At 46.4% G+C, this 13,840-nt stretch overlaps 1 protein-coding gene across 2 annotated transcripts in view; it reads left to right on the top strand.

The window, feature by feature from the left end:
- Sh3pxd2a (SH3 and PX domains 2A) overlaps positions 1-13,840 on the top strand; it is a 190,681-nt gene that overhangs the window by 41,821 nt on the left and 135,020 nt on the right. For both annotated transcript variants that reach the window (XM_013017676.1, XM_013017675.1), the window contains exon 2: positions 2,729-2,809. In XM_013017676.1, the coding sequence (XP_012873130.1) occupies positions 2,729-2,809 (81 nt within the window). The remainder of the gene's footprint in view (positions 1-2,728; positions 2,810-13,840) is intronic.

Genomic DNA, 13,840 nt, shown 5'->3' with positions numbered 1-13,840 from the left:
CGCGTACGTGCGCTGGTCCTGGAGCTTGAACTCAGAGCCTGGGCCTTCTCCTTGAGCTTTTTGCTCAAGGCTAGCACTCTACCACTTGAGCCACAGATCCACTTCTGATCTTTTGGTGGTTAATTGGAGATAAGAGTGTCATGGACTATCTTGTCCATTTGGCTTTGAACTGTTATCCTCAAATCTCAGTCTCCTGATTAGCTAGGATTACAGGTGTGAAACACTGATTTGAGGCTTCAAAGTGTGTATTTTCAATGTAGGTTCAGGTCAGGTTTAAACAGAGATGATTACTTGAAGTTTTCAACTATTTTAAGGACTCTCTCATGTTCTTGTCACGTCTCAGCTCCTAGTCTGGCAGCTGTCTGGGTTCTTGTCCCAGCCCTGCCCGCAGCAGTGAGCATTCCACAAGTGATGACGCTGTGCATCAGGCCTGGCAATCCTGGAGGCGAGAGCTGCTGTATGGAGGGCCTGAGCATCTTGGGTCACTAAGGAGAGTGCTGGGTGTGAAAGGGATTGAGGTTTCATCAATTCTGGTTTCACCAGAATTTGCTTCTTCCCCCTGGCAAACTATCATCCTAGGTAGTAGGTTCCTTCTCTGCCAAAGAAGCCACTTTGCATGTTCAGAGTCCTGGATTCAGTTTCAGCAAAGCACAAAAATGAGAAGTAAAAAGAAAAAAGGAGCCACTAGGTTAAGATCTGAGATTTGAAGCAGACAAATCTGAAAGACTGTGTGTGTGTGTGTATATGTGTGTGTGTGTGCACGCGTGTGTGTGTGTGTGTGTGTGTGTGTGTGCGTGTGCGCACGCGCCAGACCTGGGGCTTGGGCATTGTCTTATCACTTCTTTGGCTCAAAGCTAGCTAATAGCTCTACCATTTGAACTACAGCTCCACTTCCAGCTTTTTTGGTGGCTAATTGGAGATAAGAGTTTCATGGACTTTCCTGACTAAGCTAGCTTCTTCTAACTGTAATCCTCAGATTTCAGTCTCCTTAGTAGCTAGGATTATAGGCATGAGCCACCAGTGCCCTGCCTGAGAGATTCTTAATTTATTAACCAGCAAAAAAATTGGAGCTGGAAATATGGCTTAGGTGTTAGAGTACCAGCCTTGAGCGAGAAAGCATGAAGCCCTGAGTTCAAGGCTGAGTACTGACATAAATTAAAAGGGGGAGGGAGGGAGAGAGAGAGAGAGAGAGAGAGAGAGAGAGAAGGAAGAGGGGAGTGAACAATTTTGAAGCACATTGCAACTATAGATGAAATTGGTATAAAAAAACCTCAATGAAAGCTGCTGGTCAGTAGGAGGTCTGGGGGGATGGGGAAGAGAGGCACTAGTGGGAGGATGTCGGGTTAACAAGAAGAGTAGATGAAGATGTTTGCATGTATGAAAATAGTACAATGAAGCTGGTTGAAATTCTCCTAAGAAGAGGGGAGGAGGAAGGGAGTGAAGAGGTGGTGAGATTGAATGGAACACATTGTATACATGAGTGGAAATGTTGGAGTGGAAATCCCCCCCCCACCAGTAACTGATGCATGCTTTATTTAAAAAAAAAAAAAAAACAACAACCCCAAAACGAAATGCCTCTCTGGATCCTCTGGCTGCCCAGGCCGTGAGCCTGTGATTAATTCTCTCTGGAAGGGGAAGGGAAGCCCCTAATTACTGCACAGGATGGAGCATGGGTGTTAAGCCCCAGTTAAGCCCTTCCTCTGCGCTCTGCTTGTCTGGCCCAGGGGAATGGGGGAATGACTGCCGTCTAATGACCTGCAGGCGGGATTGCTGGCTCACGCTGCAGCCAGGCTAGGCCACTCCAGGCCTTCTTACCCTACAAAATTGGGCATGTGGACCTATCTGTTCCCTGCCCAAGAATGGATGTCCTGGAGGTGGAGGTGGGAGACATATGGAGCTGCAGATCAGCAGGCACAATAGGCTTGAACTCAGGGCCTGGGTGTTGTCCCTCAGCTTTTTTGCCCAAGAATGGTGTTCATACCCACTTCTGGCCTTTTGCTGGTTCTTTGGAAATAAGAGTCCCATGGGCTTTCCTGTATGGGCTGGCTTTGAACTGCCAGCCTTCTGACACATATTTTTTTAAAGCAGTTAATTTCTACTGCTTCTCAAACTTTAGAGCAAATGGCAGTGCCCAGGCGCTGAGTTCAAGCCCCAGTATCTTAAAAAAAAAAAAAAAAAACATAATGTAAGTCAGGTGCTGCCTATAATTCTACCTACTCAGAAGGCTGAGATTTGGAGGGCTGTGGTTCAGGGCTGGGCAGAAAAGTCCACAAGACTGTTTCCCAAATAACCAGCAGGGCTGGAGGCTCAGTGAACACAAAGCTTTGAATTCAAACCCCAATATTAGCCCCCAAAAGAATAATGTAACAATTCCAATTTTAGGTTCGTTGTATAACACATACACACGTGTGGTGTGTGGTATGTATATATGTATGTGTGTGGTATATGTGTGTATATACAGGTATACATGAAGGAAACTAAAGCTAAATTAAAACTGAAGTTTTAATTCTGTTCTACTGAGAGAATGATCCTTAGTGTTCTATTGAATGCCCCTCTAGATGTGTGTGTATTTATTTAGACATATGGTAGCATCTACTTGGTATCTGACACTATATTCATGTTGGGAATAGGTAAGGAAAAGACGGTCCCTGGCCATTCTTTTTTATCTGGCATTGCTTGCATCCCAGCATCGCTCCCTGCTTACCTGCTCTGATCTCTTTTCCCACAGGTGTACATTATCAATGTGACCTGGTCTGACTCCACCTCCCAGACCATCTACCGGAGGTACAGCAAGTTCTTTGACCTGCAGGTGAGTTATCCGAAGGTCAGATGGTGCCTGCGTCTCTTTGACATGCTGGCCTTTTCATGTCTTCACTGTTTCAGAGAGGCCATGGCAGAGTGCTCAGGGTCTCACTCTAGATGAATGCAGAGGGAGAGATGAGGGAAGCTGAACAGTGGAGTTAGGCTGGTCTCCTTGGAGGTAGTGAACAGACACTCAGGGCTTTGTTGGCTTCCTCAGATGGACTTAACAGTTGGGCTTTGTCACCCTCATTTGCTGGGGGGTGGGGGGGGCAGGGGAGGTAGGAAGCCATGGTGAAGAGGCAGAAGATGGCTGTGGGTGCTCTGTGCCTGAACAGACATGTCTATAAACATCCAAGATGAGACACAAGCCGCCACCTCATTGCAGGCAAAGAAAAGCAAACACACTAGAGAAGACTGAAACAGAAAATAAGCAATTTCTTAAACTTCAGACACAAACTGGGCATACCACAGTGTCTGTCTGACCAAATAAGGCACTTGCCACCCAGTTGGTACATGTGGATAGTGTGTGTGCATCTACTTTGCATAAACATGTTCCTACAGAAGAAGGGTCCGATGAGCCCAATAGTTACCATTAGAGACACCCACTAGTTTAGTTAGGCTTCTTTTGGTGACAAATGGAACTTTTACATTCATGCTAACTTATACACAATTGTATCAGGGAAACTTACATAATCATCTACAGCTGGAGAGAGGGTCGTGAAGTGGTGGGCTTCAAATCCCACTGAAACTAGAGTCAGCTCTCCATGTCTTGTCTCTACTGCCCTCTGGAGCTGTCCTTGGCTTCTGTTTCTTTACACCTTTAGGATAGCTTTGGAATTTCATATTTGTGGCTCCCAACAGCAGAGACACTGACTTTTTTGCTGGTTCCAAATTGATAAATCCCAAAGAAGAGTCTGATTGGCTTGATTTGTGTCAGATGCTCTCTCTGTACCAGTCAGCATGAGATAAATAGCAACTTTACCTAGGAAGCTGAAATATTCTAGAGTCTCCCTTAGATGTGAGTCTGGTTGAGGCCCACAAAAACACAAAAAAAGAAACACCTACTCTTAGTACTCACAGCCAGGGTCCACTCCTTCCTTTGCAGGCCTTTGGTAATGGGTCATCTTAAAAGAGGCAGGCCTATGTCTTTGCCACATCATTCATGACTTTCTTATTGTCCTTAGTGCCGTGAGACAAGCTAAAGGGGAGCCAGCTTCCACTAGTTCAGATTCTCTCTTCATCCAACAGTATGGGCTTGGAAGCCATTCCTTTCCCTCCTGCCTCCTTTTCTTCCTCTTCTAATTTCTGTCCAGTCTCCTTGGGTCCTTCCAGCATAAACTGGTAGAATTTGCGATACCCCATCAATGGGTACAGTGTGCTGGACAGGAAATGATAACTCAGTTGGGGAGAAGAAACTCTGAATGGGCTCATTGATGAGCTGGAGGGGGTCTGAAAGCCAGGGGAAACTTCCAAATCAGAACTTCTGTTCTGGTCCCCCACCCCCTTCCAAGTCACAGAATCTCACAAGAAAGGAATTCGACTTCCCCACCTCTCCCTTGCCCAGAGGGTTTATTTCCTTCATGTCATGTCAGGAGAAGGGCACAAGATGTGCTGGCTCTCCTCTTGGAGTGGCCAGGACAGGCCAGGCTTGTCTATGTGGGTCATCCTCTGTCTCTCTACACATTCCACATCTGTAGCTCCAACCAACTGGATTGAAAATACTTTCATAAAACTTTCATCTGTATTGAACATGTACAGGCTTTCTTTTTTCCTTGGCATTCATCCCTAAGTAATCTAGTGTAAGAGTTATTTGCATTGCATTTGCATTCCATTAGGGTCATAAGTAATCAAGAGAAGATTTAAAGTCGATGTCAGATGTGCATAGGTTCTGTGCAAATGCTCTGCTATTTTATACAAAGGCTTGAGTGTCTGCAGACCTTGGTATCTGCAGGGGGAGATGGTCTTAGCACCAATCTTCGTTGGATATACAAGGATGACTGTAGGTGCAGCTGGAGAGTGGCTGGGATGGTCCTTTGGAATTGAGCTTTTTGCAGAGGGGTCTAGTACTGTGATGACTTCTAGTGGCATTCATTTACATGGCATTCATTCATTCATTCATTCGTTTTCATGGCTTTCTTATTTATGGATCCTATGGTTTTAGTATAGTGGCATGGAATTGCTGACTCTGTCTCTCTGCATAGTGGTGGTCCCCAGAACTCAGCTTTCTGAGAGGTAGTGTAAGAGAGTGGCTTAGAGTTTAGACATGAGGGGCACCTAGCCTGGGACTGGCTCTGTCACCATGTAACTCCAGATGGGCCCATCTGTAGAGTGAAGATTTGGACAGGACTCACCCAGTAGGGTTGTTACAAAGGTTGGATGAGCTGATTATATTTTTCTTGATACTTGATTGTTGCTGTGGGTTACTCTGTGGAGTGGACCTTGGAGTCAGCAAGGGGTGTGTAAGCAAATATTTGTGTGTGTGTGTGTGTATAAGAGGTGTGTGTGGCCACAGGTCTGCTCCCTGGAACACTGCTCCTCCCCTTCTGGCTGAGCCCCATCCTGGGACCATTGAACCAGCATGGGAGAAGCCGCTTAACTGATACCACCAACTTGTGGTTTTGATTCTCTGGGTGCCATGGATCCCTCTGTGAGTCTGGTTTAAGATCTCTTCCAGAAAAAAGGGTGTGTCTGTTTTAATTTTACTTCCAGACCCTCCCCCCTCCACTGGGCACCTTAGTGCAGAGTCATGTAACAAAACTTGTGTAGACTGTGCATTGTACATTCACATCTGGCACTGCGTGGGCACTGGTTGGGTTTGTGCATTCAGAGAGTAGCAGGGAGCATGAACATGCCTTGGATACCCTCCTGGGACCCCGCCTATGGTTACTGCGTCCCTAGCATGGGTGTGCTTTTACACTCACTCTTACTTTTTCTCTTCAAATGGTGTCTTTTGCCCCTGGTGGAGGTCAGAGTACTGTTAAGGAGGTCCTGTAGCCCAGGAATCAATGTGCAGGATGACCTTCCCCTGAACAAGAGTCGAGGGCTATGGAGGCTGTGCAGATCTACTCTCAGAATTCACCATTTCTTCTGGGAGATGCATGGCCACCCTTCCCCCTGACTTTTGTGTCCCTCTGCAGCTGGGAGGCCAGGAAGCTTGTGAATCTGGGTGCTCCATCACAAAGCAGAACAGGACCCTAGATCCAGCTTTTCCATTTCTCTCCACCACAGAACCCAGCCTCCTGGGTGTGAAGCAGGACTGCTCTCTGGGTTGTCATCTTCAAAGCTTGGCTGAGACGAGGTTCTTGTATAATGTGCTCCATTGATAGAGTATTTCAATTGAACAGCTATTCCAAATGCCTGTGTGTCTTGAGTGTGGAGCTTCCGAGAAATCCCTGGGTACAAGCAGGATCAGGCCTGCTGCAGGCAGGAAGGAGGGAAGAACCAATGTCCTTGTGCTTACTGGAGAGCTAGTACCCTCTCTGAGCTTACTCCTGACATTAAGGAGCCCTCTATGTGGCCTGTGAACTCTGGTGGCTCTTTAGAGAGCTCCTCTCCGGATGTAGGGAAGGGAAGGGCTGGAAACCACACATGGCCACACTTATCTGAAGTCTCGGGTGTGCAGAGCTGGTCCAAGTAGCTCTCTGCTGCCCTCCCCAATCCCACCCCACCACAGCTCACACTCATGGGCAACCTGCTGCTGGTAATGCCCCGGATCAGGGTTGCTAGCTCAATGTCCAGTGACAACTGAATTTCAGATAAACATTGAATCTTGAATAAATGTGTTCCATCCATTGCATGAGAAGTAAGTTATTGTTCATCATGTGAAATTCAAGCGTCATTGCCTGTCCTGCATTTTGCATCTGGCAACTGTCCCTGTTTGTGAGTGTGAGTGGAAGAATTGAGTTAAATGACCCAGGCTGACTGCTAAGAGTGGCTTGGCCCCTCTCTCCTAGGCGTCCATATCTAATAGGGGTAAAGACTGGGGGAGGAGAGGGGACATTGTCTCATGAAACAGTCTAGGCTGCCCTGGAACTCTTGATCACCCTATTTTCTTTTTTCTTTCTTTTTTGATATCAGTCCTGGAGCTTGAACTCAGGGCCTGTGTGCTGTCCCTGAACTTTTTTGCTCAGGGCTAGCACTCTACCACTTGAACCATAGCTCCATTCCTGCCATTTTTGATAGTTAATTGGAGATGAGAATCTCAAGGACTTTCCTTGGGGCTTTGAACTGTGCTATTCAGTTTTCAGCCTCCTGAGTAGCTAGGATTACAGGTGTATCTGGTGCCTAGCCATTTCTCCTATTTCTGATTCCCAAGTGCTGGGATTACAGGTGTGTACCTCTATGCCCAGTTAAGAAAAAAGACTTAAGCAACTAAGTACTGTAGATGAGATAAAGACTAGATTGAGCTGCAGTGTGCTTTGGGGTAAACAAGAAGGCAAGTACCCTCTTAGGAAGGGAACAAAGTGGATGGCCACACACCCACACCCTGGTTTAAGGAAATTCGGTTACTTTTTGAGAGTCATAGTTTGTTTTTTGTTTTTTTAATAAAGTGTGTCCTAAGCTTACTTTTTAGTTTGTTCACTCATTCCTTCTTTGTCCCTCCCTCTCTACCACCCATCCTGGGCAGTGAGCCTGGCTTTGGGGACATATTATTGAGCAAAATCAGATCTGAGCTCTGCTTCCAGAAGTCCAGAGAAAGATGATGTTGCAGATTTGGGACAGGAAAACTTTTCGTTCTTCCTCCTCTTCTTCCTCTTCTTCTTCTTCCTCCTCCTCCTCCTCCTCTTCCTCCTCCTCCTCTTGCTGCTCCTCCTCCTCCTTTTTTTTAAAGCAGTACTGGAGTTTGAACTCCGAGGTTCCAGCTTGCAAGGCTGGTGTTTTGCCACTTGAGCCATGTTCCCTATCACTTGTTTTGTATTGCTAATGAGAGCAAAAAGACTCTCCAGGATCTCTTTCTGACAGGACCTGGATATGGCCCCTCTGTGAACTCTCAGATATGGTGGTGTCAGACATGTTGTCTGAAGCTGTAGTCACCAGCATTTGCAGTTACTTGAATGTGAATTAATTTTTTAAAAGTTGAACGGTCCCTGGACCATACTTGCCACATCACAAGTGCCCAAGGCCACCATAGAGTGTTGCTGTATATGGTGCAGATGAAAGGTATGCTTGCCATTCTAGAAAGTTCTGTGGAAGACCATCTGACACACCCAGGTTTGATCTGGCAGAGTACTCTGAAGCCCTCCATCACCTCCCTCAGTTGTTCCCCTAAATCTCCCAGGACCCCAGCAAGAAAAGAGAGACTTGGTTCTTGTATAATCTACTCCATTGATCTAGCATTTCAATTTAATAGCTATTCCAAAAGCCTAATCTAAAATCGAGGTCAGTTTCCAGAGAGGACTTCAAGAACATTTTGTCTGTCAAGTTGTAAACAGGGAAGAAGTGAGGCTCTTATGGCTGTGTGTGTGTGTGTGTGTGTGTGTGTGTGTGTTTAAAATAAGTTGCCACTTAGCCCTGTGTGACCAGGAAAGGGATTTACCCCAGAAGAAGCTGACCAGGACAGAAGTGTAATGCTGAGGGCCACTCAATAATAAAGAGTTGGCTTGCTTAGAGATGCAGTTAAGAGGAGGAGGAATAAGAGGAGGAGGGGAAGGAGGAAGATGAGGAGATGAGGGCTGGAAATGCCATTTATTTATTTATGTATTTATTTATTTATTTTGGTTGGTTGTGGGGCTTGAACTCAGGGCCTAGGCACTGTCCCAGAGCTTTCTTGCTCAAGGCTAGCACTCTACCACTTGGAGCCACATTGCCACTTCTGGTTTTCTGGTGATTAACCATGATCCCCAGATCTCAGCCTCCTGAGTAGCTAGGATTACAGGTGTGAGCTACCAGAGCTTAGAAATGCCCTCCCCTCTTTTTCTTTTGGCCAGTCCTAGGGCCTGGGCACTGTGCCTGAGCTTCTTTTGCTCAAGGCTAGCACTCTACCATTTGAGCCACAGCGCCACTTCCCGCTTTTTCTGTTTATGTGGTACTGAGAATTGAACCCAGGGCTTCTTGCATACTAGTCAAGCACTAAGCCACATTCCCAGCACAGAAATGCCCTTTTATGTTGCCTCCTCAGCAGCATCTGGACCATGAAGCACATTTCCCTTTCTGTCAATTTCCTTGCACAGATCCTTCATTTTAAGTGTCTCCCTTATGACCTGGGCCCACCAAGGAAGAACCGGAAGGCTCTCTGGAGCCCTGGCTCTGTCAGGATTGTTTCACAACCTGACTTGTGAGGTGCTGGGCTGCAGTCATTTCTCTGTAAACATTAGCTGCTAATGTTGCTGGCCCTTTAGTCTGAACCCTGGCCAGCAAGTGCACTGGGTCAATATTTGATCAGAGCGCTGAGAGGCCCTTGAGCCTCCCCCGCACTGCTTGGAAGACATTTGAGAGAGCTGTTCACGTCTGCTCATTTGCTCTGAAGGACTTAACCTATTTTGAAGAGCTTTTATCTCTCTTCCTTATTCATCTCTCTAGGCTCTCTCTCCTCACATACCCAGCCCAGGGTCATACTCACTTTCTAGTTCTCAAATAGCATGGCTAATGATGGCTGAGCAGAGCTCTAATCCCTGGGTCATTAATACTCAGCTTTGGAAGGGATGTGTGTGGGTGTGGGTGTGCTATGATGTAATTTATGGAGACTTTTGGGATCACTGCAGTTTTAGAATTAGAAGAGTTTTTATTTGAAGTAAAGAACTATGTCCATTTTTCTATTCATGAAATCTGTGTGAGTTTTACTTTGATTTGATGGCCAAAGTAGGACTCAACTGAGGTCAAATTAGAGTGACCCTAGTGTGTATCAGGGATCAGCTTGAGAGTAGGAAAGGGGGGTTCACTTTCTTCCATGTGTGTGCCAGTACCAGGGCTTGAACGCAAGACCTCATATTCTCTCTCAGCTTTTTTGCTTAAGGCTGAGGCTCTACCACGTGAGACATACCTCCAGTCTAGCATGTTCTCCCTCTTTCCCCCCAAGTTGGAGGTAGAGTCTCAGAGACTTTTCTGCTCTGTGCTGACTTCAAACTATAGTCATCAGCTCTCAACTTCGGAGTAGCATGAATCACTGGTGCCCAGCTACACTCTGCCTTTCAGTCACTCAGGGAATTTGTTCAAGATGGTTGACCCTAGACAAGGGAGTGAAAACCTGGGGGGTAATTTCTAGGGTTCTAAGAAAGATTTTGTGCCAAGGATTCCAGTGCCCTCCATGCTGGCATGGTAGTTCCAGCTCCAGCAGTGTGGTGAGCTCTGAGTGGTTGTGATTGCTCACACAGCCTGGACAGAGCATACTATTGGCTTGACCAAGGTCCATCCCATCCTGGGAAGGCCCAGGGGACCTTGCATTGTTTGGACATGATGAAAATAGGAAACAACTTAAATGGCTGTCCATATTCTCACACCACTTAGTACGCCACTCAGAACAAATGAGATCGAGCACAATTCCATGAATGGATTGCCAAGAAATGTCAATGGACTAGACAACGAGCATTTCCAAGGGCTTGGCAGCACAGCTCAAATGGTAGAGCTCTGCTTAGCAAGTTCCAGATCTTGAGTTCGAGTCTCAGTGCCATAAAAAAAGGAAATGAAATATTTACAGCATAACAGCAATTACACAAATAAAAATAGCAACAACAAACTGTTTTGCAAGTTCCCATACAGTTTTATGTTAGAAAGATCACTCTAGGTTGGTAATGGAGTTATTTCTACATGGAGGTGTAAGACATCAGTGCATGAAGAGGTTTATTCAAAGGGGAAACAGCATTTAGTAATTTAGTCATACCTATTTAAGAATCTGATAATAATTAATAATTTAAATAGATATTTAATAACATCTGGGGAGAGGTAGGAAACCTAAAATAAAACATGTCTTCTTATGGTCATGACAATAAAATAGAACAGAAGGCACAGTTTTAAAACTAGACATTAAGAGTACTTCTAGCTGGGCATGGACCACATCCATAATCCCAACTTCTTGGAAGGGAGAAACAGACTCTCAAGTGTGAAGCCATGCTAGGCAAAATTAGTGTGTCCCTATCTCAACAAAAATGTTGGGGAGCCGGGTGTTGGGGGCTCACGCCTGTAATCCTAGCTGCTCAGGAGGCTGAGATCTGAGCAGTAAAGTCTGTGGGACTCTTATCTCCAATTAACCACTAGAAAACCAGAAGTAGTGCTGTGGCTCAAGCGGTAGAGCGCTTGCCTTGAGCTGAAGAGCTGAGGGACAGCGCCCAGGCCCAGAGTTCAAGCCCCACGACTGACCAAAATAAAAAAAGTGGGGGGAGGGTCAGGTACCAACAGGAGGGCCAATGAGTGAATATAGTCACTCATTGAGGGGGCATGAAGGTGAATATGGTCGTAGTACTTTATATGGAGGTATGAAAATAGAACAGTGAAAGTGGCTGAAATTGTTTTAAGAAGGGGAGATGAGGGAGAGGTGGAGGGGGTGAGTTGGATTAGGGTACATGATGTGTATGTATTGAAATATCACAATGAGACCCTCTCTTATACCAATAACATATACTAATAAATCTTTTAAAATAATGCAAACAAAAGGGCTAGGGCATAGTGCAGGTGGTGAGCCCTTGCCTAGCATGTACGCACACAGCTCAATCCCCTGTATTAGGGAAAATGATATCAACCAAGAGAAAGAAAATGAAAATACTTGTTAAAATCACATTACTTCATTTTTTTCCTGGACCATCATTCTAGATCATTCCTGTGGAATGTAACTGGTTAGATTTTTATTGCACATAACCCTAGGGACCTGTCCAAATTATCTTGTCAAATGGGAACCTTGTATTGTATTTAAATATCACTTAAAATCCATGAGCTATCTTGGAGCCAGAAGCATTTTGGCAGTGGTGTCTGAAGTCCTGAAGTCCTGAGGGAGGCATATGGTGGTAGAGCACAGTATGTATGTCTGTGTGTCTGTCTGTATGTCTGTCTGTTTCTGTGTATCTGTGTGTGTGTGTGTCTGTGTGTGTGTGTACATAGGACTAGGTGGTTGGGTTCAAAGGACAGCTCCAGCCCTTACTAACTGTATAACTTTTGATGAATTAATTAACTTCTCTCTGCCTCAGTTTTCTCATCCTTTTTATGGGGTCCATAGATATGTGTGTCTCGTAGGACAAAAGAATGAAATGAGATGACTCATGTAAAGAAAGCCTTAGAGCAAGTAACCGAGGTGGCAATCCCAGACAGGAAGCAGGAGTTTCACTAGTTCAGTCCTCAGAAATTTAACTCCAAGAGGAAATAGCTGGAGATGTCTTTCCATCTGGAGAAGGGGATTACTGCCTGGGCTGCATTAATGTAGACTTCTCTTTCAGGTCTGCCTGGCTAGAGAGGCAGAGGTCAAAGGTTTTCCAAAGTTTAATTACCAACTCATTTCCTCCCAGCTACATTATATGATAATAATAATAATAATTTAAGAAGGCTGGGTGCCCTGAGCAGGCCTATAATTCTAGCTACTCAGGAGGCTGAGCTCTGAGGACCTTTGTTCAAAGTTAGCCTGAGCAGAAATCTTGAGAGACTCTATCTCCAGTTAACTAGAAAAATGCCAGACTGGAGACATGGCTCAAGGGGGTAGAGCACCAATTGTGGGTGAAAAACAAAAACAAAAACAAGTGAGAGCTAGAGGCCTTTTTCCTTATTTGCTAGGTGAGCAAATTAGATCCCAAGAGGAGAAATGATTTGTCCCAAATCACGAAACCCACAAGTGACAGCAGGACAGGAACTGAGGTGCTCCACCTCCTAGCTCATTCCAGTCTCCACCCCACTGGGAGAGCTTTCTGTTTCTGGAGGAGGGTGAGGAGGATAGGGACTCTTGGTAGAGAGAAGGGGCCTGTTCCCCTCCCTGGAGATATATTATCCATGCTAAGAGCTGAAGCTCCGGTTCTGGAAAGGTCCCCATTGCCTCCAATTCTGCTGCTGCCCGGAGCTCAGCCCACGCTGCCTGCTCACCACTGCCTCTTCCTTGTTGAACAATAAAGTCCAATCTGCCAGGGCAGTGTCTTAGTCAGCTGACACTACCTGTGAATGCTCAGCGGGGCACACCTTGTTCTCCCCCTTGAGGTGTCATGCCAGGGTGTGTTTGGGTGTCACATCAGAGGAGCTTTGGAATGCAGTTGCTGTCTTGGCCTCCTCCTTCCTCTTCTAGTCCTAGGCCCAAAGGCCAGACCTAAAACACAGGCCCAGGCTGTCAGTGCTGTCCCCACTAGGCCCCTATCCACCCGTCTCTGGATAGCCAACAGGAAAATTGGTTGCAAAGCGCCGAGGGGGACAGGGCCCCATCCTAAACTGAAGAATGAAAGGAAGGAAGGTATTTGGTAGTGGTCAGGTAAGTGTTCTCTCTCCTCTCTCTATTCTCCTTTCTCTTCTCTCCATTTCTCTTTCTCTTCCTTCTCCTCCCTCTCCTCTCCTCCCTCTCTTCTCCTTTCTCCCTCCCCTTCTTCCTCCCCTACTTCCTTTTCCGCCTTCCCTCCCCCCATAAAATCACTCACTTTTTGTCAGAGGAAATCTTTTACATCCATCTTAGCACATCTGAAGGCGTGCTAGCTAAGTGCCTGGCACTATTCTGGGTACCAAGGACCCCAAGGGGAAGAGCCGTGTTGTTGGCCTGGGCTTGAGTGGGAGCCATCAGCTGGAGGAAGGCTTAGGGCAGGGCAGAAAGCACAGAGTGGGTGTTGGCCTGGTGAGGCGTGGTGTGGACCTCTCCTGCTAGCCCTGCTGCAGTGTACCTCGTCAGGCCTGTGCAGACAGCTCCCTGCCTGAGGCCTAGAGGTCTTGGCATCCTGGTCTCCCAGTGATGATGGTAACAGTTTTGCTTTTGACTCATGGAGCCAGGCATGTGGACAGTCAAGATAAGCTGTGGGCGAGCCTGCGTTGTGGTTTATCCCTCTGGGATGAATTTGTTCATCCCTCTGGGAAGCCACCTACCGCCAGCAGGGCCAGTGGAAATGCAAGCTGCATTGATTCCCTCCACATCAGGACAGACCTCAGCTCCAGA

The sequence above is a fragment of the Dipodomys ordii genome, unplaced genomic scaffold (assembly GCF_000151885.1).
Source record: "Dipodomys ordii isolate 6190 unplaced genomic scaffold, Dord_2.0 Scaffold36, whole genome shotgun sequence".
NCBI lineage: Eukaryota > Metazoa > Chordata > Mammalia > Rodentia > Heteromyidae > Dipodomys > Dipodomys ordii.
Note: the sequence above shows the minus strand (reverse complement) of the source record. Positions and strands in the feature narration are given on the sequence as shown.